The sequence below is a fragment of the Perca flavescens genome, chromosome 5, assembly GCF_004354835.1.
Source record: "Perca flavescens isolate YP-PL-M2 chromosome 5, PFLA_1.0, whole genome shotgun sequence".
NCBI lineage: Eukaryota > Metazoa > Chordata > Actinopteri > Perciformes > Percidae > Perca > Perca flavescens.
This window is the reverse complement of record NC_041335.1, coordinates 20473462-20489790: the sequence shown is the minus strand read 5'-3', so window position 1 is coordinate 20489790 and position 16329 is coordinate 20473462. Positions and strand designations below refer to the sequence as shown.

The 16329-nt window shown below is 38.9% G+C and overlaps 1 protein-coding gene across 2 annotated transcripts in view; it reads right to left on the bottom strand.

Moving 5' to 3' along the window:
* Positions 1 to 1419: 1419 nt before the first annotated feature.
* Positions 1420 to 16329, bottom strand: part of trim36 (tripartite motif containing 36) — a 29777-nt gene continuing 14867 nt past the window's right edge. For both annotated transcript variants that reach the window (XM_028578690.1, XM_028578691.1), the window contains exons 8-13: positions 14806 to 14927; positions 9207 to 9324; positions 8876 to 9081; positions 5635 to 5818; positions 5088 to 5201; positions 1420 to 4231 (exon numbers count right to left, since the gene is read on the bottom strand). In XM_028578690.1, coding sequence (XP_028434491.1) covers positions 3862 to 4231; positions 5088 to 5201; positions 5635 to 5818; positions 8876 to 9081; positions 9207 to 9324; positions 14806 to 14927 — 1114 coding nt within the window. In that variant the 3' untranslated portion in view covers positions 1420 to 3861. The remainder of the gene's footprint in view (positions 4232 to 5087; positions 5202 to 5634; positions 5819 to 8875; positions 9082 to 9206; positions 9325 to 14805; positions 14928 to 16329) is intronic.

Below are 16329 nucleotides of genomic sequence, written 5' to 3'. Positions count from 1 at the left end.
TTGTGTATTGGTTTCAGAACATACTGTAACTGTCCCTCTAATCTTTTAACCCTCATGTTGTCCTTGGGTCAAATTGGACCGGTTTTCAAAGTTTCTATGTCAGAAATTTGGGTTTCTTTTAACCAAATTGCCCCAAAATAACCTGGATGGTTCCATACAATGTTCTTTGCAGGTTTTTTTTTAAAATGGTTTCAAAACAGTATCCTGACTAGACTTTGACATACACCAGTCTGTGATCATCCATCAACATACAGTCCTCTAATATTAGTCAAAATCATTCATGAGTTTTTTTAAATAAAACATGGGCTATAATTTCATAATGAGGTTTATGGACTATGAATTCCAAAAACTAAGTGTAAAACTAGTGTTAATAAGTTGGTGTTCGTGATCTATATATACACTAGTGTTAGTGGAAAACCCCCACCTCAAACATTGAAAGAAGCGACACAAATGTTAGGGAAAAAAAGCCAAATTTTCTGATTTGAGAAGTTGCATAGTCGACGGTAAGACAACAAGGGTTAATATGTTTTGTGTAATGCACATCAACGCACCATTCCTGGAAGCAAATGTCCCAGTGAAACTACAAAGATGTACGACAAGACAGACATCCTACACTTAACTCAACACATTACTTATTTAAGGTTTTACTATGCTTCCACATTGACCAAATATGTACATGTGAAAGATGTGTGATTAGATTTCAATTATGCATTGCATGCAAGACAGCATTTCTGAACATAGGGGGTTGTGATTTCTGCTAAAGTAGGTTTTAGTGGTAAGTGGTAACTAACAGGCTGCCTAAACATTTGCACATTCCACATCTGTTAAAATGAACCTGAGTACTATACAACTACAAAAAATACATCAACAATATCAAAAGACAAAATAGATTTAAAAACACTAGTTTTATTTATTGAAATCCCCACAGCAAAATAAAGTGTAGCATTTACAGGAATCAGAGCAAACTATTTCCACATCATTACATACTACATAAAGAAATCCACCATATCCAAATCCTTTGGAGAAAACACACAGGGACAAATAGACAGTCACTTATTTAGAGTTCAGAGTGTTACAGAGAGAAAAAAAAAAAAAAAAAAGAAGACAATTACAAGTCAAGTAGTGTTTTGTATCAAGGAAAAGCCTATTTAAACCACAAAGTAAACTATAACAGTGCAAATTGTCTTGATAGGCTTATGTCTGTCTACACTGTTTCCTACAGCCTGTTTAGTAATATTGCACACACACTTATTATACACACCTGCAGAGCCAAACAGCTGCTGATATCTTACAGATTTTTAAAGTGCTAGCTTGGAATAAAATTGAGAGCCAGCCTGCTAAATATTTGGTTCTAAATGAATTACTGAAAAGCAGGCTAGCATGCATTTAAATTTAGAAGCAGATGAGAGGTTGAGATTACACGCCTTTTATCAGTTTTCTCTAACTACATAAAACTGTGCTATGACCCAGAGTGAAAAATAAAAAAATAAACATTCAGCTGTCTGTTCTGTAATTAACATGAATACATTCTGTGATGAAAATAAAACCGTAAACCTGTCCTGCAAATTCATAAATGCATAGACGTGTTTTAAAGAGGATTAAACAGTCCGTTTTAAAATACAGGAATCAAGGTTCAGGTCTGACCTCGGAAAATTGGAGTGAAAATAGTTGACAGAAACACCTGTGAGACATATGCACAATCACAGAAATCCAATATTTCATTGTATGTAAGATCATGAACTTAAGTGTTTTTAACCCAAAACAAAAACCCTCGATGTGGTCCACATCATATAACCAAAACATTTAAACTGACTAATCAAACCAACACCACAAAAAGGAGGAAGTAAAGGTTGTTAGTACCATTTGAAAACCACTCCCTTGACAACAGGGTAGCATCCGCTTACAGTAATTTCCACCAATAGTGATACTCTTTCAAGTGCACAAGCAAACACCAGCTAATAAACATGTAAGATGTTTTTTTTTTCACTGAAAATAATATACTCTGGATTAATATGTACATGGAAGTTAAATCCAAAAATTGTAGAAATATCATCTCATTATCTGACGTTAAAGAGAAGGCAGAGATATTGAACAGACCGTTACAAAGCTGCAAAACAAAGCTGCAAATCAAACCAAACGTGTTTCTGTGAGGAAAGGTACAGTAGTTAAGGTTTTCCAGGCCTGACAGATAGAGGTAGGTAGCATTGGGTCCCAATCAGGGCCAGACACCTGAGAAAACACACACTCACACCGATTACCCTAACCCTCCAGAAATCAAAATAAACATGAATGTACAAACAAACCCATGTGCAGGCACATATACAGTATACATCTATACAAAAACCGAGTGTGGTTGCCCAGTAAACAGTCAGTCTGTAGTGTGCTCTCTTAGACTTGGATAACTGAGCTGATTTAATCAAAGCCAATCAACCATTTAGGTGATCCGTCTGATAGCCAACTCACCGGTGACATACTAATAAGCTACACTTACAAGTGTCTGCACTGCAAGTCAACAGTGGTTTAAATAGTAAAGGTACTGAACAGCGCGTTTTGTGATAGCACTTCTTGTGAAGAACCTGAATAGCTGTTTTAAACTGTGTTTAAAGGCTGCTAGGCCACAGAGTGGTGTGTTGCACTTAAGTCAGCACCAGGACCAACACGCTTTGGCTATTTGTGACTTTGCAGCTGTCAAACGGACGTTGACCACAAGTACAGTGTTCTGGTACCTGGCTGGTTTTATGGTGTTCTAGAGTCACATGCAGTGCAGTGCAAACAGGGAGAGGCTTTAAAATCCAAGTAACTTCTCCAGGATTACCTTTTGTTAGTAAGGAAAGGTGAACGCTTTTGTGAATGTTACAGTCACTGTGAGACATCAATGTGCCAGTTATGTCTACAACATTTAAAGTGAAGAAGCTAAACTAGGTAGTGATTGAAATGTGATGATTGTTAAGTTTATCATGTGCGAAGTTTCATTCATCATATTGTGCAAAAACAGCTGAACATAACTGTGACAAGAAGGAAAAGTAGTGTTTTCTGTGATGAAGTCAAGAGTAAATGCGTAGAATAAATACCATTAACTGTTATAACTTTGACACCAGTGTCTGTGATCAAACTACCTACAGTAAAAACTCATATTTAAGTATTTCCATAATGCTTGTGCAATGACACCAACATCCGCTTGCTAGAGCAAACTAAGGGACCCATTTCCTAAAAATACAACAAAAGGCACAAAGGCACTAGCTTCATAGTAGCTACAAGGCTTTCAGGTCCACAAAGATTACATCTTACCTATGCTGCTACATTTAGACAAATAGTTAAAGAAAAGAGCCAAGGAAAAAAAGATCACCCAATAATTAAAACACACAAAATAATCTATAAACCTACTTGACACAAAAAGGGTCAGTGTAAGATCAAAGGCGTCTCATTTTAAAACAAAGATTTTAAGTAGTTGCAGACTAACTTTGCAGCCAATTCTGATACAATAACAGCTGATCGTAGCTGGCAATTAAAACCAGGTCAAATACAATTAACAGATACAGAGCCTTTGGTATGTAGAGAAGACCTTTCACATACCATGTACCAACCTCTGAAGACATTTGTATGTGGACACTAATATTCAGCATCATACTCTTGTGTATGAATCCTACATTATACACGCCAACTCTAAATAGGCCAGTCTCTGGCACAAATCCTATTTTCACATTAAGAACCAAAGGCCCTGATCACATCTGCCTCATCTGACCTTCAGAAAAAAAAAAAATTTGGATTATACTCCCCATCACCCTGTCAATGAAACTTCCAAAAACATGCCAACAATTAAACAGATGCAGGTCTTAATGCATCAACATGCTCCATCCCTCCTCAGAAGGTCAGTCTCTTAGCCGTGATGAACTCTTCCAGTTGAACCTTGCCGCTGCCCATGAGCCCGAAAGCTGGATACATTGTTCCAGAACAATCCACCTGCCTCTCATAAAGGCACCTCATGGTGTCGGCATCGTAAAAATACACCCGGCACTCGTCGTAATCTAGACATACACCCAAGCGCTGTGGCATGGGTAGCACACGGTTGCCAGGGTCACCGGAGGACGCGTTTGCTGTGGAGGCAGAGGAGGATGAAGAAGTCTTGGGGATGAAGAGTTTGCCCATGCCCAGGGTGAGGAGGGTGAAGGGCTGGGAGAGCTCATAGCATGCATCTTCACTGCCGCTGTCATGTCCACTGTCATGGTCGTACCTTATGAAAGGAAGAAGAAGATGAAGAGCGAGGACAGATGGGCATGTTTTGAAACCTATGTCAAAGACAGAATCATAATCATGTGTAAAATAAAAAAAATAAAAAAATGATGCTCTATCCCAGGGTGTGAAGAATAATTTACTTGTAACTAATGATTTTCTCAATTAAATCGTTTAGTCTATAAAATGTCAGGAAATAGAGAAAAAGCCCCATCACAATTTTCCAAGTTAACGTATTTAAAAGGTTTTGCTTTGTCTGACAATGCACACAAATACATTCAATTTACAATTCTGCCAAATACTAATATTTATATATATTGGCGGGTTTGAACCAGTGAATTCTTGTTCATGTCAACCTTTAAATGTAAGATTTTTAACAAACAAAAAGACTATGCTATTACTTATACTTCCATATTTCTTAAATAAAAAAAATAAAATAAAAAAAAAGTTCTTTAGAGGGAAAATGCATACTTGACCTTTAAATGACTAGTTGAATGCTGCCCGGCGTTTATCCCATTGCATACATTATATTTACCATAGAATTTAAATGTATTTATGTTAATAAATGTGTTCCTTTACATGCTTTTTCATGAGCTAATCCAGTGAGAAAGGCAGGCTTTGTCTGAGAGTAAGCTCTTTACAAGTTTATACTGGTTCACTTACATCACAGGATTAGGTATGACTCAAACACACTTATCTCCAGGCTGAGATTGTGTCTGTGCTGCAGTCAGGTATGCAAAAAGTAAAGACAAACTGAATGTGTACAATTTTGTTTTAGTTTCTCCAGGTCTGTTGATTATGGACAAATTGTAGATGCTAGCCATGTGTTGTGTATGTAGACATGTGCTTGCACTTACCTTGGGCTGCTGGTATCTCTTGGATTGTGAAACCATTCAAGCAGCTTTGTGTCAGAGGCCACTCCAACTTTAACCATGTAGGAGTACGGCTCCACCTTGAAGGCCCAATAGTGTCTGCAAAACAAAAGAGCAATTACATTTTTTACTGCAAAGACTGGAAATTATGAGGACCCATTGATACACTAATTTTCTGATTTGTCCTCTGACATCCCTGGTGGAAATCACTGTACAGTGACTTTCTGAATATAGGTAAAGACAATAAAAATAGTACAGAAATGACAGTTTAATAATCCCACCAACTTGTGCTCGAAAATAAAGTTCCATCTCGGCTTCCTCCTTAATATTTTAAATCCAGACAGCATGACATATTGCTAGTCTAATAAACAAGATACCAGAAAGTTTCCACATTGTGTGCTACACTGCCAGACAAAATCTAACATTGAGGCTCACTCAATGTCAGTAATTTCTTATGTAGCAAATTAAGCATTCTGCTGGACACAACTTTTTTTTTTATACAAAGTCCTAGAGTTGTCAGTTTTTAGCATACCTTCCCTGGGAGATGCCCATATCTCCAATGATGTAGTCTAGTCCGATGTAACTGCCCGTCTGCACACGTTCTGCTGCAAGGAGGAAGGCCATGCTTGCTACGCTCTCCACAGTGTCCCGTCGCTTGTTTAGAATGAGCCGCTCCGTACTGAAGCCACACTTGTCGCTGAACAAGAAACCAAAAGCTGTGAAGCGACAGAGGGTGAATGAGGATGGACAAATGGGAGAAAGAATGACAGAAAGGTGGACAAAACAAGGAAAAGGAAGGTGGAGGAGAAGAGGATAAGAGATATGAAATCAGAAAGGGTAGGAAAAGAAAAAACTGATTAAGTTCTAATGAAAACAGAATTTGTGAGCACGTAAAACTTGTGCAAGACAGTAGTTTGTTCCCTTTTAGGAATAAACAGGCTTGTAAAAGGGGTAGGGGACAATAGCTGACACATGAGGGCGCTATAGCACAATCTTAAAGAGCTACACAAAGACCTACTCCCTATTGTCATCACGCAATGAAGAACAGCCATGAAACTATCCTCATGTCTTAGGTGCAGCTGTCATTTATATTCATCATCTGGGTTCCATTAAATGCATTCTATAAATAGTTTATGGGCCAGAGGCCACAATTACAATAATCCAGAATACATATAGGCTAACATGATTATGCCTGTTCACTCAACCATCCCCTGTAATCCAAGGTCTACACTGGGGAAGACCAGTTCATTTGCATATGTCTAGGGAAGTCTTTCCAACAACTAGGCCATGATAAAGATAATGTGAGCCTGTCTAAAGGGTGAACAATGAACAGACAACAATGCTGCAGCAATGCTGTTATGAAGTTATGTAGTAGGGATACACTGATACTCACCACTAGCATGCCTAAATCTAATACCAAATCAAGTGCCATGTCAGAAACTTAAGCAAACAGGTGCATACAATATTGTATTCTCTAAAGATTAAAGTCTTGTCATTGGGTTTTATTTTCAATATGAAATGGTGATAGCGACATCCATGTTGCAAAATGTATTTAATAATGTACCGGTAATTTAATAAATAAAGAAAAATAGGGGCAAATGTAATTGATGCATGAAATTAGTTCCAAAGCAACAATATTTTAATTTGACATCCAGTTAGGGGAACTATGCAGTTTTTTTTTAAGCTTAATTTACTTTTAACTGAACGGCTTCGGAGTCATTGGAATAGTTATAGGACTTTTTTCGGGTTGAATGGTGGCCGTCTCACTTCCCCCTAGCGCCTGTGAGCCGAAAAACCACCCTTGCAACTTTGGGCCGCCGGCAGAGCCAACGAGTTTACGACAGTGCTGCCAAATATCTATTCCGAAGCTGTAGGTGGAGCTCTATAGAGAAACCTGCGAGCAAAAAGCGAGAAAACAGGGAAGAAATTGCCAAAACGGCGTAGCACCCCTTTAAGAAGAAGATCCAGATATTTATAGTATGGCAGCACCTGGGACAGAAAAACGTTTCAGCTCAAACCAGACCTTAAAATCTGTGGGTTCAGCAGCAATGTGCTTTTCACACGACCATATTAGCCACTAAATATGCTGGTTCCATTTTAGGCTTTGAGGGGCCGAATTACCTCATACTGCTCACCAAATGACTATCAAGACTGATAAATGCTGACAAGCAAAGAAGTAAGTGCTTACATATTGCAATGTCATGCAAACATTTGTGTCCACTCATGCTTCGTCATGAGTAGCGGTGTGTGTATAGAGAGACAGTGCATGTTTTGTCATCTGCTTTTCACCCTGGCCTGAAATTTCACCTCATTACTGACGCACAGTGAATCCATCCACTCAGTCTTACACGAACCAGAGAACACAGGAATGTGAAACACAAATGACAAGGCTTGTGCAGGACACAAATCAAAGCACAGCCATATCAGATCAGGGAGTGACATGGCATGTGTGCAGGCTCCTGTCCTGGGAGGGGAAAATGTGGAGTCTGAAGTCTGTCAAAACTTAGTGACAATACCATAGGATACAGCATGAATAATTAGCGCAAGAAGTCCAGAGCGAGGAGAATGAAATAATTGCCAAGCAGAATATAAATCAAAGTGACACAGTCCCCTTGGCCAGGTGTTTCCTGTGCCACCTTTGGTCACTTTCAGGAGATGTCCTATAATTCGAGACAAACTGGTCCGCAGCCATTTGAAACCAGAAGGCCAACAAACTTGGTTGGGATCTAAACCCAAAGGGTCATATAAATGTCAACACAGTAATCATTGTACAAATGTATTACAGTCTAAAACCTTTGTTGATACTGTATCCCTAAAACAGTTTACTATCAACCACTTCATAAGCTGTAAAACAGTATTTGTTATATACAGACTGGAATGCCCTGAGTGCAAAGTGTTTTATATAGGAAGGACTAAGAGGCGTTTACAGGACCGTTTGGCAGAACATAAATATGCAATTCGCACGGACAACATGAACTATCCTATGGCGAGGCACTACAGGGAACACCATAATAGTGATCCATCGACCGTACAGATCTGTGGAATTGATCATATTCCATTGTCACTGAGGAAAGGGGACAGACAACAACTAAACCAGAGAGAAAGTTTCTGGATTGATAAACTGCAGGCTACTAGTTTTCCAGGCTTAAATTAAGAACTTGATCTCAGGGTTTCTTTAAAACCATATTGTTTATTTTTCAATTGGGTCCATTTCTATTTGTGTTGTACATGTTTTGAATTTTACCTTGATTTGTAGTCAAATACACTGGTCTATTTATGACCAATGAGGACATCTATTGGTCATTCTATAACCCTACAACTTTGAACCCTCCTCTACCAAAATTAAGGCTTTTCATTGGCTGTGTTTCTTGATTGGTCTGTTTGAAAGCGTATAAGAAGGTCTCTTCCTGTTTGGGAAATTGATTGACTCCCTGACGAAGGCTTGTATGCCAAAACGTGTCGGAGTACTTTAAGATTTATGATGACTAAGCCATAAATAAAGGCTTTGTATTTTTCTAAAAGAGAGTGCCTTGGAGTTTCCTTTTTGGTTTTGACACAGTCCCTTGTTGGGATGATACAATTTGAATTAAATTTCAGCAGATGGTTGGGGATAATGATGGTTTTTAATGAATTCCATCTCGCATCTGTCAGGCAAGCTTAAAATACTTGCAACTGCAGGTTTGTAAAGTGAGGTAACAAACAATAAAATTACAACCTTAACAGACATATGCAACAAATCTTCTGGAAAAAGTCACCCTGCCTCTCAGGCTTACCAGGTGCAGGTGGTGTGTGGAAGGTGACCTCAGGGCTGTGGGGGCTGAACATCGAGTTCCTGCAGCTTCGGACCCTGAACGAGTACAGGCTGTCAGGTTCCAGGTCACACACCACAGTGCTGGGACCATAAACCCGGTCTGTAGCCCTCCAGACCCCACTGTCCTCACCGTCCTCCTGCGACGGGGATTGGCCCGGGCCGCCGAGTCTGGGGAAAAAGGAGTTTATAGTCAAATAATTTACATTTTTCCCCACAAACCTATAGCTCATCTGTGGCTCAACACAGTCCTCCACTCTTCTCTTGCTGTTGTTTCTTTGTATTTTTGCACCCACCGGCGGTATTCAAGCACTTGGTGATCTGTAGGTAGGTGGTCATCAGACAGCCTCCAGCAGATCGAGGCCTCGTTATAGACCCTGCTATTGGATAAGTCAATCAGAGGAGGGTCGGGAACTGGAGAGGAGTAAGAAGCAAAACATAACCAGTTGGGAAAAGGTTATGCAGAGATGGCAACACGGTCATCATAGGTCATGCTCTGAGTTGTAGTGAGTCAACAAGTGGACTTTGTGTTTTTCAGTTGTGTGGGACATGGAAGGGGGCTAAAATATTGTGTGTGACGTGTGTGATATGCAGCCAACAAAATCAAATTTTAAAACAAGCACAAAACAATGCATTTTATCGTTCAATTTTGGCAAAGTGTTAACATATAACGCACATGACCGAGGTTAATGCTTCAAAACTCTTCTCTGGTGATTAGTAAGATGAAACCAATCTAATGCATACAATGGAAAAACTACCATTTAAATTGAAGAAATTCCAGTAGAATCTCCTGCGTCTTAATGATGCTTAGTATAGGGCTTCAGCTCAATAACTTGGGTTTAAACAAATGCCGCAGTGTGAGTGAGGCAAAGATTTGATTTGTCAGGATCAGGACTATCCACTCAAGACAATGGACAAGACTGTCTTGCATAATGGAGCCTGTTAAGAGGTTTTCACAGACTCCCTGCCAGGAAAAGCACTTTGTAAAAAAAATACCCCCCCCTCTTCCTCTCTCCCACTTTCACCTTCCCTTTTTCTATCTGTGTACCATGGCCACTTCACACCACTTCCCTCTTCATCCATTCCACTTACTCATCACATTGTCTTTTTTTCTCCTCTTGTTGGTTGTAAAGATTTCCTTCTGTACGCATCAACCTTTACATTCATCTACAGAACAGCCCTCCTTCCATCCGTCCTAATTTATGTCAACATAATCCACTCTGTTAAACTTATCATTTATTGCTCTTAGCTCAAAGCTAATTTTTTCCCCAGAAATAGAATCACATTACTTTAACAATGTAGGTCACCGTCTTTTTCGCTCCAAGATCAAGGCCTTTTTTTTCCCTACACACATCATTCAGTCTCCCTGTGAGAATTCCCCTCATCATCTCCTTTGTAATATTTCCTCTGTCTAGTTCCTATCTTTTGACATTCCTAATCACACTATTTCCATACAGACAGATTCCCTTTGCTGACCAGTCTCGCCACTGTTGCCGAGCTTTCTGGGCCTCCAAAGTCACTGGTGACAAATAGGAATTCATGTTTTCACAGATGGACCAACAGACAAACAAACCGGCCAGACAGCCATCCAATACAGCAAGCAGCTGTCAGTTTAAGTGAGTTTAGTAACTTATTGATCACATATAGTACAGGCTGCTGACAGACAAGACTGGAGGGAACTTCTCTCGTGTCCATTTTCATTCCACTACGATTGTGAGACGACTGGACTTTGAACTAGTCATATGTTTAAGAGGATGTTTGTTAAATTAAAACTTTGAAAGTGAAAATAGCTGAAAGAAGCGCTGTTCTCAGTCTGACATTTTATAGCGCCCATATTATGCTCATTTTCAGGTTCATAACTGTATTTTAAGGTTGTACCAGAATATGTTTACATGGTTTAATTTTCAAAAAACACCATATTTTTGTTGTACTGCACAGCTCTCTCTCACTGCTGCAGATCCTCTTTTCACCTGGTTTCCGTTTTAGCTACAGAGTGAGACCTCTTCGGTACCATCTTTGATTGCACTCGCACATGGCCAGTAGCTCAGATGTAGATCATGTCAGCTAGCTAACTCTAGAGACAGTAAAAGAGTTAGCCTGTTTCTCCAACTTTGGTCAGTTACAAGGCAGGATTAGCTGGGAGACTTCTAAATGAGGGTGCACATGTAAGTAGTTCTTTTGTAGATTATGGTGAACTTGTGTGTGTTGTAGCAGTGCTTTGCTATTGAGAACGACGTAGCATGCTAACGCTACGAGCTAACGGTTGTGGTTAGCCAGCTCATTTCGGACTGTGACGTCACAGTCCGAGCCGATTTTGAACAGCTCACTAGGAGACTGAAGGTAGGACACATTCAGAAACCGTATCTCACTCAAAACAGCATGGGTGGATTTTTTTTTAAAGTTTGTATGTGTGTGGAAGCACCAGAGACACAAAAGAACACCCCAAATCCCAGAAAAAGTGTTTTCATAATATGGGCACTTTAAGGAAACTCCAATTTGAAATGGACTACAACAGGGCATTTGCACTTGACAACACAGTATTTCACAGCCTCTCAAGAAGCAGAGCATGGGGTCAAAATCTGCAATAGAGCCACAGCTGGGTTACATGGGAGAGCACAAACACGCCGTTATCAAAGAGGGGGAAGATATGACTACAAAACGTTGAGCAAAATCCAACGCATACGGCATTATACACCGACAAGATGGCTGCCAATCATATTCAAAACTTGACAATAGGATATTAAATGATTACTATATTTTCTATGACAGTTAAAGAGGACAAGACATACTCTAGGACAACAAATAGAAACAGCGTTGCTGTCAGTTGAGACATTTAAAAATCATTCAAAAAGAAATGCATTTAGATTCCTGTATAATTAAATTACTGCAGTGTATAAATGCCCCTACAGCTTCTTTTCGCTCTCTGAGCTCCGACTAAGAGCATCAGCAACTCCTGCAGGCCGCTAAGATTAAAGACTCATCAATAGGACCGCCACCCAACTGCTGCATGCAGCACTTTCCTAAGAGGATGCAGCAGTGATTCATTTAGGATACTTTTTTTTAATTTATTTTTTTTATAAAGTGCCACTTTCTCCAGTACAGTGATTACAGGAGAGTGGAGAATCAAACTAATGAATATTCAGTCATTTTAATCAGTTTAAGCTGAAAGCCTGAGATGAGGACTGAATAAAATCTTTGATAGGCTTTTCTCAAGGTAATATTTAGCCAAAAAGAAAACCAGAGAATAGGCAATGGGACTATAAAAAAATAAATAAAAATAAAGATTTGGCAATTGGGAAAAGTAGATTTAGTTCCACTTCAAAACATCTTTACATCGTGTTTAGTTTGCATTTTATTATGGTAGATGAGAAGAAGTTATATAGAGGTCATGTCTCAAAACGGTTAATGACATTATTTTTGATTTCTATCATAATTTGGTTTAACACATTAATTGAATTGGCCCAGAAGGATGTTTAAAGACAAATATGCATGTACAACTCATTCTGTAAATCCTGACTTTTCCCGTCATTTCTGTTCATATTAAATGAGAGCTTGCAACATAACACATTTCATCCATTGTTCTTTAAACCACTAGTTTTTAAAGCATTTCCCTTATCAACTTCACTGTAATTAGTTTAATGATTATCCAACCATTTCTTCTTTTAATGAGTACAGAAAGTAGTCAATTTCTAGTCCACTGGTCCATGAGTCTGGACAGAACCAACCGTAACCTCGGAGATAAATCTCACATCACTGATTTTAAACAAACCAACAGGGCTGCTCCAGTGTAGCAACAAAAGCCCACAGCAAACAAACTCTCCAACAGTCACAGAAAAATGTCAGTTGTTTGGCTGCATCCACTTGAGGGATAATGGCTCTACGGCAAAAAGACGTCAGCTTCGTCTACGATGTCAGCAACGTTTGTTTTTTTTAATGCTAAAGTCTAGAAGCACAGCAGCCACTCAAATCTTTACCATTTACTTTAGACAGACCATCTTATCATTTACATAGAGCTCTTTTTTCAGGATGCCCTCAACCACCAACCGTCTCTGGCTTACTATGACTGAAAGAACGGTCACAATTAACAGTCACTATCTGCTATAATGATATTGAATACTGCTCTCCCCAAGTCACTGGCACACACTGTTGTCAGGTTAGGCAGGAAGTTCACTAAAGGCCTGTTGTGAAACAAGCCTCAGCCAGATGTCATGAAGCATCACTCAGCCATAATGAGTCTGTCTCAATCTCCAATCCTATCACTACGCACTTAAGGCAGGAATGTGAAAAGGTGGATCCAATATAAACACCATATTATGCCTCTGTTAATGAAATAATATTCAGTTTAAAGTGCTCATATTAGGTTTTTTGGCGTTTTCACTTTATTGTGAAATATATATCTTTTTGGGCACGTTATAAGTTTACAAAGTGAAAAAGCCCAAAGTCCACCCCAAAGGGACTTACCATCTCCAACAGAAAACACGGTTCACAAACTGCTCCAAACAGCTCTATTGTAGTCCAGCCTTTACTTCACTTTGTAACACACGTTATAATGCTTGCCTAGCTGCTAGAATGGCACTCCCGTATGCTTTGCAACTGACAAGCTAGCAGTACTTACCGCACATGTGCGACTCCCAACAAAAATGGTACAGAAGTGAGATGCCTCACTCTGTAGCTAAAAACAGTAAGCTCAACACACAGGGTGAAAAGAGGAGCTGCAGCAATGTGCAGTACAACAAATATATGGCATTTTCTGAAAATTAAACCACAAACCTATTCTGGTACAACCTCTAAATATAATTATAAACCTGAAAATGAGCATAATATGAGCACTTTAAGTGTGCATAATGGAATTCTCCAGCTTTAGATCAACATATAGGCAGTCTTTTGATCTTTGCTCTTGAAACAATTATTGATTATTTGTGGTGTCTGATTTAACAGGTATTTAACCTGCCAAGTTGTTCAGTCCTTTACAGCTCTTTGAGATTTGGCAGAAATATTTGTCTATACTCTGATGTGCTCCGTTACAAAAAATCTTAGGAAGGTACAGCTCTTTAGTTTGTAGTGGAAAACTCATTTCACCTGTGCTTTGACAGTTGAGTGCTATGCTGCAATATGATCTGACTTGCATATTCCTGTTGACAGAGCATCAGTCTTCTATAACTTGTTTCTATTGCCTTTCCTTCTGTCTCATAACACTTCATCTAGTGTGAAATATTCCTCCAATTAATTTTCTTTAAAAAAAAAAGTAAGTATGTCAGTTAATGAAAGAAGTATGTATCCTTTCATTCCTGGAAAATTTACAACATGAACAGTCCTTTACAGAACAAGCCTTTGTTAAATCAGACCAGAAAAAAAGCTTCACAGAGCAGTAAAATCCACTATGTGTGTATCCAGGTTTTTACCAGTTTATCCCACAGATGACCTCTGACCTCTTAGCACAGCAAAGACAAGCAGCTTATTCTGACCATAGTCTGGTTTAAAAAAAAAAAAAAGAAAGGAAGGACTAGCTTATTTAGTTAAACCAACTTTTTAAAGTGGTAAAGCTCTGCACTATAAAGCAAGTTATGCCATGGTCTAGAGGACACATGAACAAAGAGAAGAGACCTCATTTTAAGAGCTGAATTGAAGCAGAAAGTGTCACCATATTTTCTTGACATGAACTAATGGTCACTTTTCAGCCAAATCGTAGTCATTGCAGCTTGTCCTTTAACAAAAGTTTCTGTGAGACACAAACAGGTTTAAAGTAAAATACAAGACAAAAAGTTCATAAATTGAAGCTTGTTTGGTGTAACACTGTCAGAGTGTCACAATAATATTATATCTGGGGAAATTAAATCATGAGGCACTTTGATCACTTTTATCTCCCACCATTTAATTGAAATAAATGTGTTTTACCTCCACCAAAGCACATCTCTTTGAGCAGAGTTTCTTCTCTAGATGTGTTCAGCACAAACTCATCAAAGCAGGGGTCAGATGCAGGGTGGAAGGTCCTCAGAGACTCTGTGGCCTTCTGGATTCTGAAAAGGCAGACGTATAACATGATCAAATCAATGGAGGCTTATCTTTATTAGCATTAAATTACTTTTGTAAGTTCACCAAATACAGTAAAAAAAAAAAAAAAAAAAAAAAAAAGATACAAAACAGGACAGCTATTCACCGCAGACAAACTTTCCCCATCAAATGTGTTCTACCATATTTAATCTTGTACTCTGACTTTCATAAGTGCAAAAGAGGATTGAAAACCAAGGCCCTGTCGCCAGGAGAAAAGCATAAAGGCCACAGGATCATGCTCGGGTGAAAACGTTTCTCAATTATCCAAAGATGCTAATGGAGATCAATTAGTCAGCTTAGAGCAGAAGACACAGCACTGAATGGACACTGTAAGTCTTTCGTTAACATGCAATCTGTGCACGTAGCCTTGTCTGTTCCAGACACACTCCAGTCAGCCAAGCATAATCAGATGGATGCTCTTAACACTAAAATAAACAGACCAAATCCCACTTGTGAAATCCACCGGGAAACTGGAAGGCATCGCTAATGATAAACTGTATTTGTGCAACACAACATGAGTCATAACACATTTCAGTCTGTGACTGTGGAGCTTGTCAAATAATCAGGTTTGGCTTCTGTAATTTGTAGTAATTTATATCTGGCAATCATTACCAAGATGATTATTCATTTGACAGATTACTGCAATTTACATTAAGGATTTTAGTGGTGAAAGCTGTGAATAACCACTCCTGTCAGGGCCGGCCCAGCTTCCTGTTATTAGGTTGGAGGAACCCTTCAAGACACCAGAGAGATGCTTAAGTGCACGGTCCATTTTATAGATAACATTTTATAGGCAATATTAATTTTGGCTTCTTTCTACTTTGCAGTTTCCAATCACAACTGACATGTATTCAGATTTTAAGTGTTTTACAGAAGTAGTACAATTTATTTAGTGATTGTGTAAGGCCCCTAGAAATGTTTCAAAGCAAGTATTCATGATTGGATAAGCAACCAACCAAGAAAAATAACATCTTTTGTAGTTTTCTTTAACATTCAAAAACTTAATCTGGACTCTGTTGGTGTGGCCTGATCAGATTAGACTGGCAGTGCTGGCAACAAGAGCGAAAAATTACTGTCCTCATCATTTGATCAAATGTTGCTAAATTCTGATTGTTGCTCAGAAGGATTTAACGTCCCACTTTTTTTTTTTTTTTTTTTTAGCCCTGCATAACTTTAAACAATGAAGAAAACAGACATCTCTCATGTGGAATAAACAAACCGTTTCAACTTTGGCAGATACTTGTGTGGTCATGACCCCATCACTCAGGGAAAGAGGTTGATTGAGAAAATACATTTTCAGACTTTAATTGTTGGCGTTTCCTGGCAGGATTAACTTTACAGTTAACATGATTAGAGATGCACTGATAA